The sequence below is a fragment of the Bubalus kerabau genome, chromosome 13, assembly GCF_029407905.1.
Source record: "Bubalus kerabau isolate K-KA32 ecotype Philippines breed swamp buffalo chromosome 13, PCC_UOA_SB_1v2, whole genome shotgun sequence".
In the NCBI taxonomy this organism is placed as follows: domain Eukaryota; kingdom Metazoa; phylum Chordata; class Mammalia; order Artiodactyla; family Bovidae; genus Bubalus; species Bubalus kerabau.
The window spans coordinates 76,538,125-76,555,685 of NC_073636.1; the positions used below are offsets into that span (position 1 = coordinate 76,538,125).

At 47.9% G+C, this 17,561-nt stretch overlaps 1 protein-coding gene and 1 non-coding gene across 31 annotated transcripts in view; both read right to left on the reverse strand.

Annotated features, from left to right (window-relative positions):
* Positions 1-17,561, reverse strand: part of ZMYND8 (zinc finger MYND-type containing 8) — a 140,066-nt gene that overhangs the window by 20,128 nt on the left and 102,377 nt on the right. For 26 of the 30 annotated variants that reach the window (XM_055545204.1, XM_055545188.1, XM_055545183.1 and 23 more), the window contains 3 exons: positions 8,917-9,069; positions 5,809-6,321; positions 549-941 (listed from right to left, as the gene is read on the reverse strand). In XM_055545204.1, the coding sequence (XP_055401179.1) occupies positions 549-941; positions 5,809-6,321; positions 8,917-9,069 (1,059 nt within the window). The remainder of the gene's footprint in view (positions 1-548; positions 942-5,808; positions 6,322-8,916; positions 9,070-17,561) is intronic. The other 4 variants (XM_055545206.1, XM_055545207.1, XM_055545203.1 and 1 more) reach the window with 1 other exon arrangement.
* Positions 13,721-13,863, reverse strand: LOC129626294 (small nucleolar RNA SNORA79). Its single transcript, XR_008701905.1, has one exon. It is a non-coding gene; the product is annotated as a small nucleolar RNA SNORA79 (small nucleolar RNA).

The window sequence follows — 17,561 nt, forward strand, 5'->3', positions numbered from 1 at the left end:
CTGGAATACTACGCAGCAGTCCAAAAGAATCAGGGAGATCTCTATGTACTGACATGGATGGACCTCCAAAACATGCTGATGGGTGGGGGGAAAAAAAAGGCAAGGATGGTACCATTTTTATGTTTCCAAAAAGAAAAAAAAAAAAGTAATACTTTTATGAAGTCATATATATATATACATAAATATATATGCATACATGCATTAAAAAAAGATCTTATGGTTAACAATAACCTCAGAGAAAGGGTGGAGAATGAAATAGAAAGTCAATCAAGACAACAGATTTTTGTGTGTCTAGGCATCTATTTCACCCCTTTCTAAGAAGACGTGCATGTACCGTTTATAAAATGAAAAAGGAAAAAGAAAAGTACAAAAAGCAAGCTACAAAACAACTTTGAAAAATAATGCCAAATGGAATGTGTCAGGCCTCCAGGGTACAGTGGCCAGGCAACCAAGGGGAACTGAAAAAAAAAAACGAGGACGATTTTTCTCCTGTCCATGTGGCGAAAAGGGAGCGGGCGCCACGGAGAGCAGAGGGGGAGGCTCGGTACCTTTCACAGCCTGTCTGGTCTGATATCTCGTCCCCTGGGAAGACTGAGGCTGCTGCTGCTGCTGGCTTTGCTGCTGCTGCTGCTGCTGCTGGCGCTGCATCTTCTGCATGTGCCACTTTTGGGAGGACGTTTGAAACTTACTTGAGGAGTTCCACACGACCCGCTGCACGGCCGGGGCAGTCTCCTTCGGTAAAAGCGGCCTCTGCTTTTTCACCGGGCTTCCCGTGGTGGTGGCGGCGGCGGCGGCGGCAGTGGCGGCCGGGGCCGTGACCGTGGACGTGGTGCTGGCCGTGACCCCAGCCGTGGGAGTTTGGGAGGATGAGCGGGTGAGGACCGGCGTTTCGGGGGGAGACTGGCTGCCCGCTGTCGTGGATGGTGGAGCTTTACCTACGACTGAAGCCAAGGCATGAAAAAACAAAACAGAAAGTAGATGGGACTCAGGCTAACCTGCAGGGTCTCCAGGCCAGCGAGTTCTAGGTGACCATCCCAGGCTAGCACGCCAAGGACCTCCCCGTGAATGGGCACATTGTCACTTTACATGCTTAGGCCACTTCTGCAGCAGGTTCTAGCGTAAAACATCAGCCTCCTTGGGTTACGTGCTGGCTCACATTTGAGATACTTGTCAAGGCCTCCGGGGGACTGAGGCCAACATGACCCAGCCCCTGGTCTGGAGTTGCCCACCTGCTAGTCGATGACCCAGTGGATGAACAGAATCACTGCAAGTACCTTGTTTTACAAAGTTAAGAGTTCAGTAAGCACTTTGAGAAAGACTTAGCCAAAGTCCATCTGGAAATCCTTTCCTTGGCCAGGAAACCTACAGAGCATATACCCCAAGGAACCAGACAGCCTCCCAATGGCCAATAACAATGAATCACCCAGAAAGAAGAGTATTATCTTTCATCTCTTCTAATTCCTTCCAGAATAGTCTCAGTGCGGTCCTGGCAGCCTTGACACCTAACACGCAAGGGAACTCCACCCCAAGGCCAGAACCTTCTCCAGCACAATGGTATTTATGGAGAATTTAGAAGCCTTGGTTTTGTTTTGACTGCAGTTATTCCTGTTACGTCTTTTATGCAGAGCACAAAATACTGTTTCACCTACTGTGTGGTAGCCTAGTTTAAGTCCAAAATTGAGTTCAATTTAAAAAAAAAAAAAAAAGAGCTGCTGCTTCAAATAAAAATATATTAAGTCAATAATTGTATGAGCAGGTCTTGGGTATGGCAAAAAGAATGAATGCGAGTGACTCGGGTTTGAAAAAAGCTGCCTTTTGGAGTGTATCTTCTGGGAGGAGCTGGGCTGTAAGGGAGGAGGGCAGGATGTCAACAGGCAGCAGGGAGAATTTGGAGGGGAACCACTTTAGCCAAGACATGTCCAGGAATCGGCAGCATATTGGTGAGTGAGAGCAGGCAGTGAGAAGGGCTGGTCAGAAGGCAAGTTAGAGCCAGAAGCACTGAGCGGTGGAGAGGGGATGACCACACGAGTGCTCGTCTATAAGGGGGAGGGGGTCAGTTACTACTGCGGGGGCCCCAGGCCCTGCAGAGACAAACCTGCATCCCCAGAGAGGATTCCCTGGGATTCACACAAAAAACACGGGTGCAAGTCAGCATCCTTGATCTCAGACGATGTGCCTGGACATCAAACACTTTTTCATAAGGACTGAAAGTGAAGTCGCTCAGTCGTGTTCAACTCTTTTGCAGTCTCATGGACTAGCCTGCCAGGCTCCTCTGTCTGTGGGATTTCCCAAGCAAGAATACTGGAGTGGGTTGCCTTTTCCTTCCTTCCCCAGGGGATCTTCCCAACCCGGGGAAAGAATCTGGGCCTCCTGCATTGCAGGTGGATTCTTTACTAGCTGAGCCACCAAGGAAGCCCTTAATAAGGACTACACCTTTTTTAGGGGCTCAGCATGCTTCTGACGTGTGACTCTATGCCTGTCATTTTTAGATTTCTATCACCCAGAAAAGACATGAGCTCTTGATCATTCTAGGGGAAATTTTCAGTTAACGGTGGGTCTGGAAAAACCAAGGAGTATGAAAAGAAAGGAGTGTTGACAGGCTGACTTTACTGCCTGGGGCTGGGGGTGTCTCGGTGGTTATCACAACTGACTGGCCCTCTTGGCTCCTCTGGGGAAAAATTCAGCCAAGGTCCTGGGCAAGAACACAGGGCAGGGCTGGGAGAAGATCCCTACCTACAGTGAGGAGCCCCCATCCCTGCCCAGGACAACCTTCCAGATATTGGATGCAGCCTCTGCCCCTTCCCCTTCCGGGGCAAAGTGGCTTTGAGCTTAGCCCTTCTAAAAAAGCAGAGATCCCACAGGCAGGGCTTCTAACCTGCAAAAGCATCTTTAGTGCCTCTCTTTTCTGCCATGTGATTAAAAAATATACTGCCTTGTTGATTAGCTAGCCTGAACCTTCCTTGGGCAAAGGGCAACCACAAAAGGTCTTTTTCTCTCTCTTATCTTGCAAAAGCAAACAGCTGGCTTTGTAGATGGGTAACTGCTCTGCAAGAGTCCCTTTGGAGCTCTTTTCCAAATTAAAAAAAAAAAAAATTCCAGGTTTGATGCACTCTTGGTGGGGGGGGTGGGTGTTTCATTTAGACACTAAAACATTTTAATTTCTAGAGGATGCTGATGGTTTATTGGAGGTAGGGGTAGGAAGAGGAAGGGCCATGGAAAATTCCATTTGTCCTAAAAATTTGGGAGCGTATAATCACCTGCAGTCTCAAAAAGAAGTGAATTTCTTAAAGGTCAACACTCCAAAAACAACCCCACCCAACTAACCTACTTCTATCAGACTCAGGTTGCTGTCCTGTACATTAAAAATGGACTTTTTAAGAGAAGGCTGGAAATGACTGATGTGACCCAGGTAAGCATAGTCAAGGTCCTGAAGCGAGCTCCCTTAGCCTCTGCTCTGGGATCTCTAGCTAGAACAGCCGTCTTTCTATCTGAGGATTCAGATTCTGTGTATAAGCTGCACTCCAAACTGAAGATCAGCTGGAGGTCACCAAGCACTCTCCAACACACCTTTCACTTAATAAACTCATAAGTGAAAGCACATTGTTGAAAAGATGCTCAACTGCAGAGTTGGACACGAAGTTGAATCTTCATAACGCAAATCATCCTCAGGTGGCTCTGGGTTTCAACCCCTGCAAAGTTCCTCTAACTGAATTATGTTTCAGAATCATCCTTTGCTTGAAAGTCCCACCACACACTCAGGGGCTCCTAAAGAAATTTGCTCCAGATACCAGTGAGAGGAACAGCTCAGCTTCATTTTATCAACTGGAGTGCTTTCTATTTAGGTGGAGATCTTTTAGGGCACTCATATGTGTTTCCCTTTTCGCTTTGACTGCCAGGAAGCTCGGAGCCAAAGTGGAAGCCTGGCTTTGCTAATTCTGAAGGCTGAAATAGTTATTTCTGTATACAAACTTTCCCCAGATTTCTCACTGTTCTATTTTCATCTTTCTCACTGATGTCTTGATTTCCATTTTATCAGTATGTCACAAATCCTTTCTGGAAGGAGCAAAAAAATCCCACAACCAAACAAAAGATCGATTCCAGAAAGAGAGGAATAGTATAAATGTATCATTCATAGGAACACTGCCATCTGGGACCCAACAATTCCACAAACTTCATGGAATAATTGCTACTCCTGTTGCTTTCTGCAGCATCAGAAGTGGTACCTCAAACCCCAATCCACACAGAAATGGATGTTTCAGATGCCATTCATAATTCTAAGGGATAGGGCAGTAATCCATCCTTCCTGACCCACTCAACTGCCTCTCTCTCTTCCTGCCTTATATCACTGAGAGATATTCCATCCTCTTTCAATGAACTGCAGGAACTGAGGTTCCAGAACAGTTCATGTTGATACAAACACAGAAGGAAGATGCTCAAAGCCCATCCCCCTCCTGTTTAAGCAGCCAGACTAAGAAATCCCCAGGGGATACATAACTGAGAAGTTACCTCCTGTCAGAAGTTGTGTGTTGTCTGTTTAGTCACTAAGTCATGTCCAACTCTTTTGTGACCCCATGGACTATAGCCCACCAGGCTCCTCTGTCCATGGAATTCTCCAGGCAAGAATACTGGAGTGCATTGCCATTTTCTTCTCCAGGAGATCTTCCCAACCCAGGGATAGAACCTACGTCTCCTGCATTGGCAGGAGGATTCTTTACCACTGAGCCACAGAATTAAACCTGGCTATCCCCTTATGTAACCCACAAAGTACAAGAGGTTTTAGGGCTGCAACCTCCAATTTGTCTTTTGGCCATGTCACTCCTGGACCCTGAATTAATTCTTCATTATCTTTCTTGGGTATATTGGAATCCCTCACCACCCACTTGCCAAGCCAGCTGAGAAATTTGCTGACTGCTTCGCCCATGGGCCAAACATGTTTCAAATCATTCCCATGTTCCACTGGGTGGTCCGCCAACATGCCTGGGATGCAGTGGGTTTGAGACCAGCCACTGCTAGTTTGGTCCCTAACAGCAGCGAAGGGAGAACTTAGGTAGTAGTCCAGAACTAGGGGAGATTTTGTTTTGTCAAGACCCTTTTGAAGGCCACCACTGGGTAGATGCTACTGACATCCAGGGATACTGCTAAACATCCTCCAATACACAGGACAAAGAATTATCTAGCATAAAAAGTCAATTAGTGCCAAGGCTGAGAAACCTCGGGCCCATGTCAGTTAAATGCAAATATGGCAGAACACGGGCTCAGGTGGGCATCATACAATAATGCCCCCTTGGATTTCTAGAGGCCTTAAGAAGAACTCAGCAGTCTGGTGCCACCGACCCAAAAGGTCTTATACTCTAGTAAGAAAATGTGTTTTGAGATGCCTGGGCAGCGTGAGGGGAGGTAAAGGAGAATAAACTCATCAAGGTCTTTGAACTGAACACTTTTAACAATTTCAGCCCTGTTCAATGTCTTAACATTGACAAACACTTTAGGCATGTAAGTGAACACACTGGAAAAGAAACTGCTTAGGTTCAAAATGACTTGACTGTTAGAAGCAACTACTACTCTCTAAGAGACTTCTTTTCCTGTGTCAACATCAACCACATCGGGTACTGAGAAGGTACAAGGTGGGCAGGCCCAGGTTAAGGCCTGGTCCCACTCAGTAACTAAGCTAGGTGACCAGGAGCCAATCCAAGCTTTGCTGTGCCACCCTTCACGATGTCAGAGCGTGACATGACACATGATACTACAAACGGCAAGGTGGCACTCTCACACCAAACCAAGAAACCGGAAACGGGCGCAAGCACTTACCCTCCTGCTTGGGAGACGGTTCTTTGGGTTCCTTCTTATTTTTTCGACCCTCCCGCCCAGAGTGGTCTTCTCCTAAATCTATGACAAGTTCGCTCTCTGAATCGGAGTCCAGGCCCAAATGCACTGTTGGGGAATCTGTCTCATCTTTTCCCTTCAGCTTATCCTTTGTGGGATGAGGCGAGGGTTTTGCTTTGTCTGAAAAGTCCTTCTCAGGCTGGGGGCTCGTCTTCTCCTTGACCGAGCTTGGGTCCGCTTTCTCGCTGGCTGGTGACGTGCTGACTTTCAGCTCCTCTTTCGTCTCCACTGGGTTCGGCAATTTGGGCTTTTTTTTGACAGCAGATGGCTCTTTGTCCATCCGCGCCCCCTCTTTGTCTCCGGCATCTTCTGGCTCGTTCTGGGACCTCTGCTCCTCATCACTGATCGAGTCACTACCGCTGCTATCTGACTTCTCAGAATCCTCCGAATCGCTGTGCTCGACAGCCGTATAAACATCTTCCGAGATTTCATTTATGCCTAAATTCAAAAAGAAAACCCAGCATGTGGCGTAGTCACAGAATAAAGAGCAGGACCAAAAAAACGCAAACATTTTCCACGCCCAACGCTGGAATAAAAAAAAGAAACATTTCACATTGCATCACATTTGGCCTGGTGGGGGTTAGCAGTAGACTCAAGTTGCAGCTGACTACAGGTGACAAATGGAACTTGTCTGCTGAGGGTTTCAGTTACTGACATTCCAAGATGACATGGGACCAAACAACACGAATTTCTAATTTATCCAGAGCTCAATCTTGGCAGCATGGGTAACTCACTGGGACACAGAGAACGGGAGGGATGGAAGGGAATGCTACAAAGGAGTTGTTAAAACTGATCCATTTTACAGATGAGAAAAAAAGAGGCCCTGAGAAATCACTTGTCCTGGGACACAAAGAAAATCAAGAGAGGCGGGGCCAGAGACATGGGCTCGAGTCACCACTAGGGCTCTTCCCACGAATTCCCAAAGCATTAAGTCTTTTACCCTTTGTGTCCAGGACTCAAAGAAATAAGCCAAGGCTTAAAGCATGGGATGCAAACTCACAGCCCATGAGCCACATGAGCAGACGTGTTATTTAGGAAGCAATGGTTTGACTCAGTGCTTTCCAACATTGTGTTATTTGTTATTTTTAACTTAGAACGTGCTGGCCAATTCATAAATCGGGAAGTTTCACACAAAAATTAAGATGCTAGGCTTGTGCTGCAAGAGCAGAAGCCCTGGCCACTCTGGGTCACAGGCCTGCAAGGCTGGCTGGGGCTGAGAACCACTGGCCCCTTTCGGTTGGGGAGCACTGTCTCCAGTGACCCAGCTGCCCAGCCCCCACCGGGCTCCCCGCCCTGAGGCAGAGTCAACACCACTGTGTTTCTACTGTTTCTCTACTTGTAACCGAGTGCAGAGCAAAGTTACCCATTTCCATGTCTCAAGCACAACGAGAAACGATAGAACAGCAGGAGTTTCCTATATACACAAGCCCAAATGGGCAAAAGCCTATATTTCTACAATAGTTTCATTTAATCTATTCAGGTTTCCTGCTCTCGGTAGTGAGCGTCATCCACCTGGAGGTAAGTAATCCCATACCCTACAATTCTGAAAAGAGGAAATCCCCATCAACTCTGTATTGTCTTCATTCTAGAGCAATGGTTACCATGAGTGGGGTCACGGAAGAGAAACTTGTAAAAGGCTAAGAGCCACAAACAGCCCAGCAGGATCAGGAGTGAATTATATCCACCTCCTCCAGGGCTCAAATTGAAAGAATCTAAAAACCAAATCTGGTTTAATTTCTGATCTCAGGGCTTGGGCAACTGGTAACTAAAGGCTGGACACCAGGCTGGCGAGCAGGACCACACATGCTTGGACACTGGAGCCCAGAGGGTATGAATTCAGATCCTGCTCCCCCGCTTCTATTAGTTGTGTGACCCTGAAAGAGTGAACTTCCTCTCTGAACCTCCATTTCTTCACCTGTACAATGGGTTTGTTAACAGTATCAAACTTCCAGGACAACCTATGCACAGTGCAGGAGGCATGGGAAGTCCTCCATAAATCCTTATTAACAATAACAAACTGAGGAGCTAGACCAGCTGCTTGGAAGAACCCAAGAGGGATATACCCTGCAAAATTTCATCCATGTCACTCAGTGTCCTAACCAAATGGACAACCCAGCAAGGAATGCTTTCCTCGGACAGCCTAAGTGACTCCCAACTAGCTCCTTTCTCAGCCAAAGGTCCAGAGCACCCAGTGACATGGAAATCTCATCATGGACTGGCTTTCTCTACTGAGACCCAGCCACCCCCTATTTCCTTATAAATACCTTCTGACTTCATTGACCTCTTCAACAAACATTCTAGAGCATCACTATGTGTATAAGACCAAGAACCCTGGAGAAGGCTAGTCTTTATAATGTCTTTATAAGACAAACCTCTCTGCCCTCAAGGAGCTTCCAGTCTAGACTGGGAGGAATACCCCCACACAAAAGGACCACTGATGCTTTGGAGCCATAAAGTACCAAAGGAGGTGGGCAGATGGGGAGGGCAGTCAAGGAAGACTTCCTGGAGGAGGTGACGCCCAAGCTCAGCCTTAGGGATAGGATTCAGGTAGGCAGTGTAAAAAGGCAGGCAGCATGGGGACGAGGAAAGGGGACAATAGATACAGAAACAGGATGTATGTGCCGGGGGCGGGGACAGGGGGGTGTGGCCCAGCCTGGAGGGGAAGGGTTTGTGCTGGGGACACTTGTGGGATACACATGATGCTGAAGTGGAGACACCGACATGTGCAGAGAAGCACAACGGCAAACTCAAGAGGCTCTTCCTGCTTCCAAACTTTCTTACAAGCGGCACCTCGAATCAGCAGGCTGCCACAATCAAAGAATGCACTCTGACAAACTCAAAATACCCCGCTGAACAATTATCTAGCAAATGTGAAATATTCTGCCATGAGAAATAATTTTTTGTTCAACAAACACACCAAAGTTAAACCTGCTGCGCAAACAGCAGCCAGGATCGGGCTTTCATTTCATCCAGGTGGTCCCCCTAAAGACAGTAACGATGGTGATGATGACATAAGCAAACCGAGACACATACCTAATTGTGCTTTGCAACTCTCTATCGTCTTGTCAAGATTTAGCTGGAATCTGCTGCGAATCTGTCGCTTGGGAGAGATGAGTGGAACAGGAGCAGACTGCTGCTGGACAGACTCACTCAGCTCCTTCAGGTCCATCTCGGCCTTGCTTCGATCTGGAAGACACCACCACACCCTCATGAGATCAAGCACTGGAGGGAACTAGTGAATTATGCTCATCACTCAGCTTCTTCTCGAAAACACACTTTTGAGCCCAGGAGGGAAAAAACCTAAAATGTGTCTGTTTATCCCAACAATATTATCTACTCGACGGCCTGGGCTGACTTGGCGATAAGAGCCTGAGAGAACATTTGGCCGGTTTCTACTGAACTATCACCTGGGTTGCTTTCAATACAGAAAATGCACAATCCCAGCCAGATCGTTGGTTTCTAGGAAGCTCAGCATCACTGTGGATCCTCCAAAGCCAAAGGTTACATTATGTTCAACCTCAACAACAGCAGATAAAGTGACACTGAGTCTGGCCAGTTTGCTTTGAATTTCAGGCCCAGATCAGAGAGGGCTTGTAACCGAGAGAGGCGCTGAGCCTTGCGGAGAACATGTTGTTAAAGACAAGGAGCCCAGCTCCTCCTTTACCACAGAGACTTCGATCTTCGCCGACCTAGTCTGGAGCTCAAATTAGAAAGAAACGGTAAACGGGAACCTCCCTGGTGGTACAGAGGTTAAGACTCTGTACACCCAATGCAGGGGGCACAGGTTCGATCTCCAGTCGGGAAACTAGATCCCACATACTGCAACTAAGAGTTCACATGCCACCAAGGAAGGCCAAAGATCCCGCGTCTCACAAATAAGACCCAGCCTAGCCAAATAAACAAATAAATACTTAAGGAAAGGGGAAATACAAGACGGGCAGACCCTCCAGCCGGTATGCCGTACCTCCCTTTGGCTCCTGGCATCTATCTGAGGAATGGGGACCGATTAGTCTTGGACATGAACCTGTGTCTTCTTGCTACAGTAAGATGTCAACTCCGCCTCACCCTGACTGCAGGCAAAGGCCTCTGCTTAATGACTCAGGTCCAGAGGTACTGCCCACCCCCACCCCATGGCTGCTGTGGGTCTTTGTACGACCAAGCTGGCCCAGATTCCAAAGGATCCATGAGCTTGTATGTCTTGAACTCCTTCCCTACCTCCTCTGCTGCCTCCTCTAGCTACTCCCCAAAACATAAAAAGGGGACAAAATGGTGGAAGTTAGCAAAGGCCAGGAAACAGTGAGAGACTCTGCAGGAAGGAGGAATGGTCTTTCACCCTGACGTCGCCTCCAAGACCCCAAGCAGAGAATGCGCTTGGGGTCTGATAAGGGGGTGGGGGGTGCCCAGCGCCTCTTCTCAATCCCTGAAAGCGGGTCAGGGTCAGAAAGGATGTGGGATCCCTCAAGGATCCATCAAGAACAAAGATGAGCCACCTGTGAGCTAGTTCCACCGGCTACGCTCTCACTACCTGACTTCTCCCATCTCTCTGTTACCCCCACCCAGAAGGCCACCTCCAGCCACCAACCTGGTACAAAGACCAAGATACAGACTGAGTGCTGGACTGCAGGGCTCCTCCAAAGCCTTCCTTCTTCCCTTTAACATGACCCTTGCATTCCGCCCTGTACCCAAGAAGGGGGCATGCTCCTACCACCACACACCAGAGATTTACCCATTTAAGGGGCCACAGGTAGTCTCCCCAAAGTCCTACACAACCCACTCATAGACGACTGGAGTCACAAATTGCTCCAACTTCATTTATCACCATAACGAGGTAAGATTAGGAAGAGCCCTCTCCCAAAGACACACTTCGGGTTGGCCACCAGCGAGATTCCAAAAGTGAGCTTTCAAAGCAAACAGGGACAGCATCCTTGTCATTAAAGCAACAGCTCTAAAAAAAACTGACCTGTGTGTGCACGCATGTGTTTGTCTGGTGTGCGTGCACAAGCTGATCAGGGGACCTTCAGAGAGCCTCTGGGGGCCAGGACTGAAGATGCTTGCAAGGAGAATGGCTGAATGCACAACTACTTCAGAGGGGGAAGAATATTCATTCAATTTTACTGGAGAGGCATCTTACAAAGTAAACAGAGAGAGTGAAAGAGATAAAAAAGAAAAAAAAGGACAACTGGGGAACAGAGAAAAGAGGAAGATCTGATTAAACAACAGTGTGATCAGGACTTAAGGACTTCAACTGCTGAGCCAAGAACACGACAGTAAAAGGGGGAAGATGCAAGGCCCGTCTCGTCATTTCTGCTTTCAGAAAAGAAGAAGCACTGCGTTCCAGAGGGAAACTGCAGGCAGCCTTTTTAAGCATAAAGTTGGAAAAGAAGTATCTCACAAAAATACTTTCCATGAAGTGGAGAAGCAGGAGACGGCGGTGTTGCCTACGTTACAGGAGGACACCCTGTCCTCTACAACATTCCTGTGTAGTTAACAGATTCCACACAGCCGTTACCGAAAAACACAACTGACCATATCAGGCAAGGGTCAACCAAATTTTTTCCATAAAGGGCCACAGAATAAATGAAGCTCTGCAGGTGTATACGCTCTGCTGAGTACCATAAAATAATGTGTTAAATGAATGTGGCTGCATTCCAATAAAACTTTATTTACAAAAACAAGTTGGGGGCCAGATTTGGTCCACAGGCTGGAAACTGTGGACCCCTGACTGCTAACCTTGGCTGCACATTGAATTGCTCACTGTCCAGTCCAGAGCTTTAAAAAAAAAACAAAACCCTGACTTCTTGGCCCCATCCCCCAGAGACTGAATTCACCAGCATGGGGGGAGGCCTGAGCACTGGCCATATAAAGGTTCCCCAGGTGTTTACAATTGGCAGGTAAGGCTGTAAACCCCCGGATTGGACCAACGTTGTCTGTGAGGAAAGAAAATGCCTCATGATTAGCCTTAACCCTTATGCACCTTGTATGAAACCTTGGGGTGCATACAAACAGATCTACACATCGCCAAAATAATCCAGTATGAGCACGTGTGTGCACCTGTGTGTGTCTACACTGCGTTGTTTTGTTTTGTTTTTGCACGTGCGCTCAGTCATGTCTGATTCTTTGCAACCCTATGGACTGCAGCGCACCAGGCTCCTATGTCCATGAGATTTCCCAGGCAGGAATATTGGAATGGACTGCCATTTCCTACTCCAGGGGATCTTCCTGACCCAGGAATCCGAATTGACAGGTGGATTCTTTACCACAGAGCCACCTGGGAGGCCTAAAGGGCATGTTGCCTCCTTTGTGTGTCTATGTAAGGGCAATCTCTTAACTTTAGCCTAAAGATTGATTATTCATAATCAAGAAGAATGAAAAGATAAAGCACTTCTCTATTGTGATGTTTATTCTAACGAGAAACCACCAAAAGCCAGGGAGGGGGCTGCTCCAGGGTCCCTGAGAGCGGACCTTCAGGAGTTAAGCCAGATGTAATTATCTTTCTCAAACTTTCAGCTGTGTGTGGACACAACTGTCCTCCGCGGGGAGAAAAGATGAGCTTCTCTTTCTCACTTAGCTCCTAGTAGCTTATCAGGACTCCTTCCACCTCTGCCCTTCTATATCGGGAATATCTGCAGAATCCACCCTGGCTGTCAACATTTTGAACTTCTCAGCTGATAGGAAGACAGCTTAGGCTATAAATGGAAACCAGGGATTAAAAAAAAAAAAAAACCACCCATGCTAGAGAAACAAGGCACGATCCTCACATTGCTGGAGGGAGCATAAATCAGAACCACCCTTCAGAGGGCGATCTGGCAATATCTTTCCAAATGTCAGCAGCTCGAGGCCTCTGACCCGCAGCTCCACTTCTAGGAACATATCCTGTTTCTAGATCCTGTTCACTACCACCTGGGCAGAAGGGTCTTCATCACAGCTGTTTCCAACAGCAAAAATGGAGATCTACTCAATAACTAAAGTGCCTGGATGAATAAATTACTGGTCACCTTTCAAGTGAATAAAATACAGCCACTAAAATAACAGCAGCATAGCTCTCTGTGTGGTGATATGGAAAGCCCATCTGTTTAATAAAAAGGAAAATAGTCAGTCAAGGACATGAGCGCTGGTGCGGGGCAGAAAAGGAGGAAAGGAAATGCAAATACTAATATATGTGTTCTCGGGCTTCTTGGTGTGGGCATTTGGGCCTAGCGGGGAGGGGGAGGGGGCCAGGAGAGGTTCTGGCACTGCAGAATGTTTGACAGCAACCCTGACCTCCACCCGCTAGATGGCAGTAGCACTCATGTCCCAGCTGGGACAATAAAAGGGGGCCCAGGGGATTCCCTGGAGGTCCAGTGGTTAGGACTCCACCTTCCAACAGGCAGCACAGGTTTGATCCCCGGTTGGGGTACTAAGATCCCACATGAGATACACAGTGCAGCGTCCCGACCTGGACTCCCTGATTCAAAAATGTCTAGACGTTGCTAACTGGGGACCAGATCACCCAGACTGATGTCTAAAAGAGCTCTCCAAGGAGATTAAATAGAGCCAACAGGGGCAGAGGATGGACCAAAAAAAAGGAGCCAACACTGGTCACTCTCTTTTTCGGCAGGCAGCAGGGGGAGGATGAAGAGAGGAACAGGTGATCAGAGGTGACAGGTGTAGACTGCCTTTTCATTACTCATCTTTCTGTACTTTGACTTGGAGAAGGGAATGCCAATCCACTCCACTATCCTTGCCTGAAGAATCTCCATGGACAGAAGAGCCTGGCGGGCTACAGACCATGGGATCGTACTTTGACTATTTGTTACCGGTGTGCATTCATTACTTATAAAAACACTTTTTTTTCTTCAATCGTGTGATTCTGCACAAGTCAAAACACACTAACAGCCGAGCCATCCCTGTGGTGTCCTGAGAGAAGACAAGCCAGCTTAGACATATGACAGACTAAAATCCCACGACCAAAGGCTCCAGCCACAAGAGAAACAGCCATCACAACAAAATGCTTTAAGGGCACTTCCTTGGCAGTCAGTGGTTAAGACAAAGTTTTCACTGCAGGGGGCACAGGTTCCATCTCTGATCTGGGAACTAAGATCCTGCATGCCATGAATCATGCACCTCCCCCCGCCACAAAAAGTTTTAAAACAAAAATATAAGTACTTCTTTTTAAACTTAAAAAAAAAAAAAAAAAGAACTCCTTTATTCAAAAGACATAGGCAGACTATAAAGAATGGTCTTTCAGGAGGCACAAGATAATGGTTCCTTCAAAGGAACAATATCTTTAGACAAGACACCCGGGCAGATGCTCTTATCAATCAGTAAAGCAGAGATCTTCCTCACCTTATTCACTCTTAAAAAAAAATCAAGACAACATCTGGACAACCGGGGTACCCAGCCCTGCATCCACATCCTCAAAGAATGCCTGGCCTCCAAAGTCTTGCCTCCTGCTGGCGACAGCAACAGTGGAAGAATAAACTAGAGGTTTTCGGGTCTGAGGACGTTCCATCATCGGCATCTCTGACGGGGCATCGAGGCACATTTTGTCACTAACAGTATGACTAACTGCTGAGTCTGTTGAGCCCAAAGCAAACACCGTGCATGAGACAGGAGGAGAGAAGGTTCCCAGAAAAAGCAAAAAGGAGTCGAGGTGAAGGAAAGAAACACACACCCCACCCCACCTCCATTCCACCACGTGCCACAAGCACATTCTTATTCAGGACTCATCTTATTAACTGCCAGAGAGGCACAGAAGGAGCCAGAACCATCTGCCTAACTTGGCTCCTTATTTTAGAGCAGAAGAAGGGGCCCAAGACAGCAAGTGAGGCGCAGTGTAAGAGCAAGCAGGGCCTTCCCCTCCGTCATGCTGTAAAATAAACCGTAACAGTATCCAACTGGTATCTAACCAGTGGGCTGGCTATATTTTTGGTTGTACTTGTTTCTTTGGTCTAAAAGGTGATGGGTGGCTTGGTTTATTTACTTACTTACTTCCTTGTTTATCTATTTTAATTTGCTGCTGGGATTTTAGTTCCCTGAAGTGAAGTCGCTCAGTCATGTCCGACTTGTAGTGACCCCATGGACTGCAGCCTACCAAGCTCCTCCGTCCATGGGATTTTCCAGGCAAGAGTACTGGAGTGGGTTGCCATTTCCTTCTCCAGGGGATCTTCCCGACTCAGGGATCAAACCGGGGTCTCCCACATTGTAGACAGACGCTTTACCGTCTGAGCCACCAGGGAAGTTCCCTGAACAGGGATCAAACTCGCCCTTGGCAGTGAAAGCACAGTCCTAGACACTGAACCTCCAGGAAATCCCCAAACAGACGTTTTTAATGAAACTGATGGTCAACTTTTAAAACCTAGAAGAGTTCATATTAAAAACCTGGATTTCTGTTTTCTTGAAAATTCAGGGCTGGACAGCACAAGTTCAATGGGTGGGAGCGGCTTCCTTGAAAAACGCACTTTGTGCTTCATTCCACTGCCATCCAAATCCTCACCTGACCCTTGACCCCTACAGCTGGGCCAACTAACCGTACAGCAGTAAGCGGTAAGAGCCCACGAAAGTGAAAATATGCCCCTTCCTGCAGCGCTGCAGTTCACGTGTCTTGGTTAAAAACACAAGCTACACATGGCAGACATACCCAAATCTAAAGGCCAAACTCAACCACAAACCATGTGTGATCCTGGGAGGTAACTTTATTTCTCTGTGCAATGGTGCTATTACCTTACCTTGAAGGTCACTGTATATTTTTTACTAGTTTTCAAACACAGAGAGTAAAATTCACTTTTTGTAGAATACATCAATTTTAACACCTGCGCAGATGCAAGTAACCACCAGGACAAACAGAATGCAGAACAATTCCCTCTACCAAAGAGTTCCTTTGTGATGTACAGTCAAACCCTCCCCAACTCCAGACAATAACTGATCTTTTTTCCATCTGTATAATTTTGCCTTTTCTAGTTTTTGGTTTTGTTTTTCTTTTTAATGAAACACTATTTTGTTAGACAGAATAATGTCATTATTATCCCTGGCACTCTCACCTCTCTCTGCTCAAAGTAGTTACAGGGATGCCAGACATCAAGTGCCATGAGAATTATTATTTCCCTCCACTTTCTGATTTTTCTACCCATTCACAGCACTTTTCACCAGTCCCTATCTGATCCTCTTGGCATCGGGTAACTGAAATGCCAGCCCATAAACTGCCAACATTGCCAACGCTTTTGTTTCCACTGACATGAAGCCTATGTCCCAGGAATGGAAGGAGCTGGCAGGGAGCTTCTGCAAAGAGAGCCTGGGACTCTGCTGTGCCCACCACCAATACACACGCCAGGAGAAAACGTTTCTCTCCCACCGCATGACTCAAGTCAAACAAAAAGACCCAGAGCATTGCACAGATGCCCAAGGACAGCCTTGTTTAGGGAAGGAGCTAGTCCTGCCACGCATGACTGGCAATTAGGAAGGGTGACCGTGAGAACGCCTACATACAGCTTTCTTTTTGAGGGTGTGGAGCAGAGTGTGAGAAAACAAACCACACTGCTGAGAACGGGAGTGATCCCCAGGGGCGCACATGGGTCCTCATGTGTTCAAATAAGGAGTTCCCACCAGCCAACCTGAGCGGGTGCCCCTCAAGCCACTGCCCAGCCTGTCCGGTCACTTCTGGGCCGGACGATCAGGTGACGAGGGTGAACATGTCCTCGGCCTCCGTGGGGACAGAGATGCGCCCCAGCCCTGCCACCTCTGCCTCTGCAATCCCAGTCCCTTAGGGCCCCCTCTCCAGGCCTCAGCTCCTCCATCTGAAAATGGCATCTCAGGACAAGATGACCCCAGAGGCACTGACCACCAGAGTCTGTGAATTCAGGTTGGAGCATCACTCCACACAGGTGGCTTCCTCTCCCTCCCTGCTGCTGCTGCTAAGTTGCTTCAGTCGTGTCCGACTCTGTGCGACCCCATAGACGGCAGCCCACCAGGCAACCCCGTCCTTGGGATTCTCCAGGCAAGAACACTGGAGTGGGTTGCCATTTCCTTCTCCAATGCATGAAAGTGAAAAGTGAAAGTGAAGTCGCTCAGTCATTCAGGCTCCTCCGTCCATGGAATTTTCCAGGCAAGAGAACTGGAGTGGGGTGCCATTGCCCTCCCTCCCTAAAACCTGGTGTATTCAAAGGGCTCCGGATCATACACCCCGAGCGTTGCATTCTGCTTTTCTCCTGCTCCTTTCTCAGTCTCCTCCACTCACTTTTCCTAAGGTCTACATGCGCGAATGGGCTACCCTGATGGCAAAGAACCCGGCTGCCAATGCAGGAGACTCAGGTTCCATCCCTGGGTAGGGAAGATCCCCTGGAGAAGGAAACGGCAACCCACTCCAGTGTTCTTGCCTGGAAAATCCCATGGACAGAGGAGCCTGGGGGGCTACGGCCCGTGGGGTTGCAGAGAGTCAGACACGACTGAGCGACTAAACACCAACGTGTGCCGGTGGCCCCGGCCTCTCACTCTTCCTTTATGCTCTGGGCCAGGGTCTCTGAGCCTCAGCAGTGCCCCCATCGCGGCTGGACAATTCTCTATCGTGGGGACTGCTCTGTGCACTGCAGAAAGTCTAGCAGCATCCCCGGTCGGCAGTCACATGCCAGCAGCGTCCCTCCTTCCCCTAAGTTATGAGACCTACTGCTTTGACCCCAATCCCACGAATAAATCAATATTCTCAG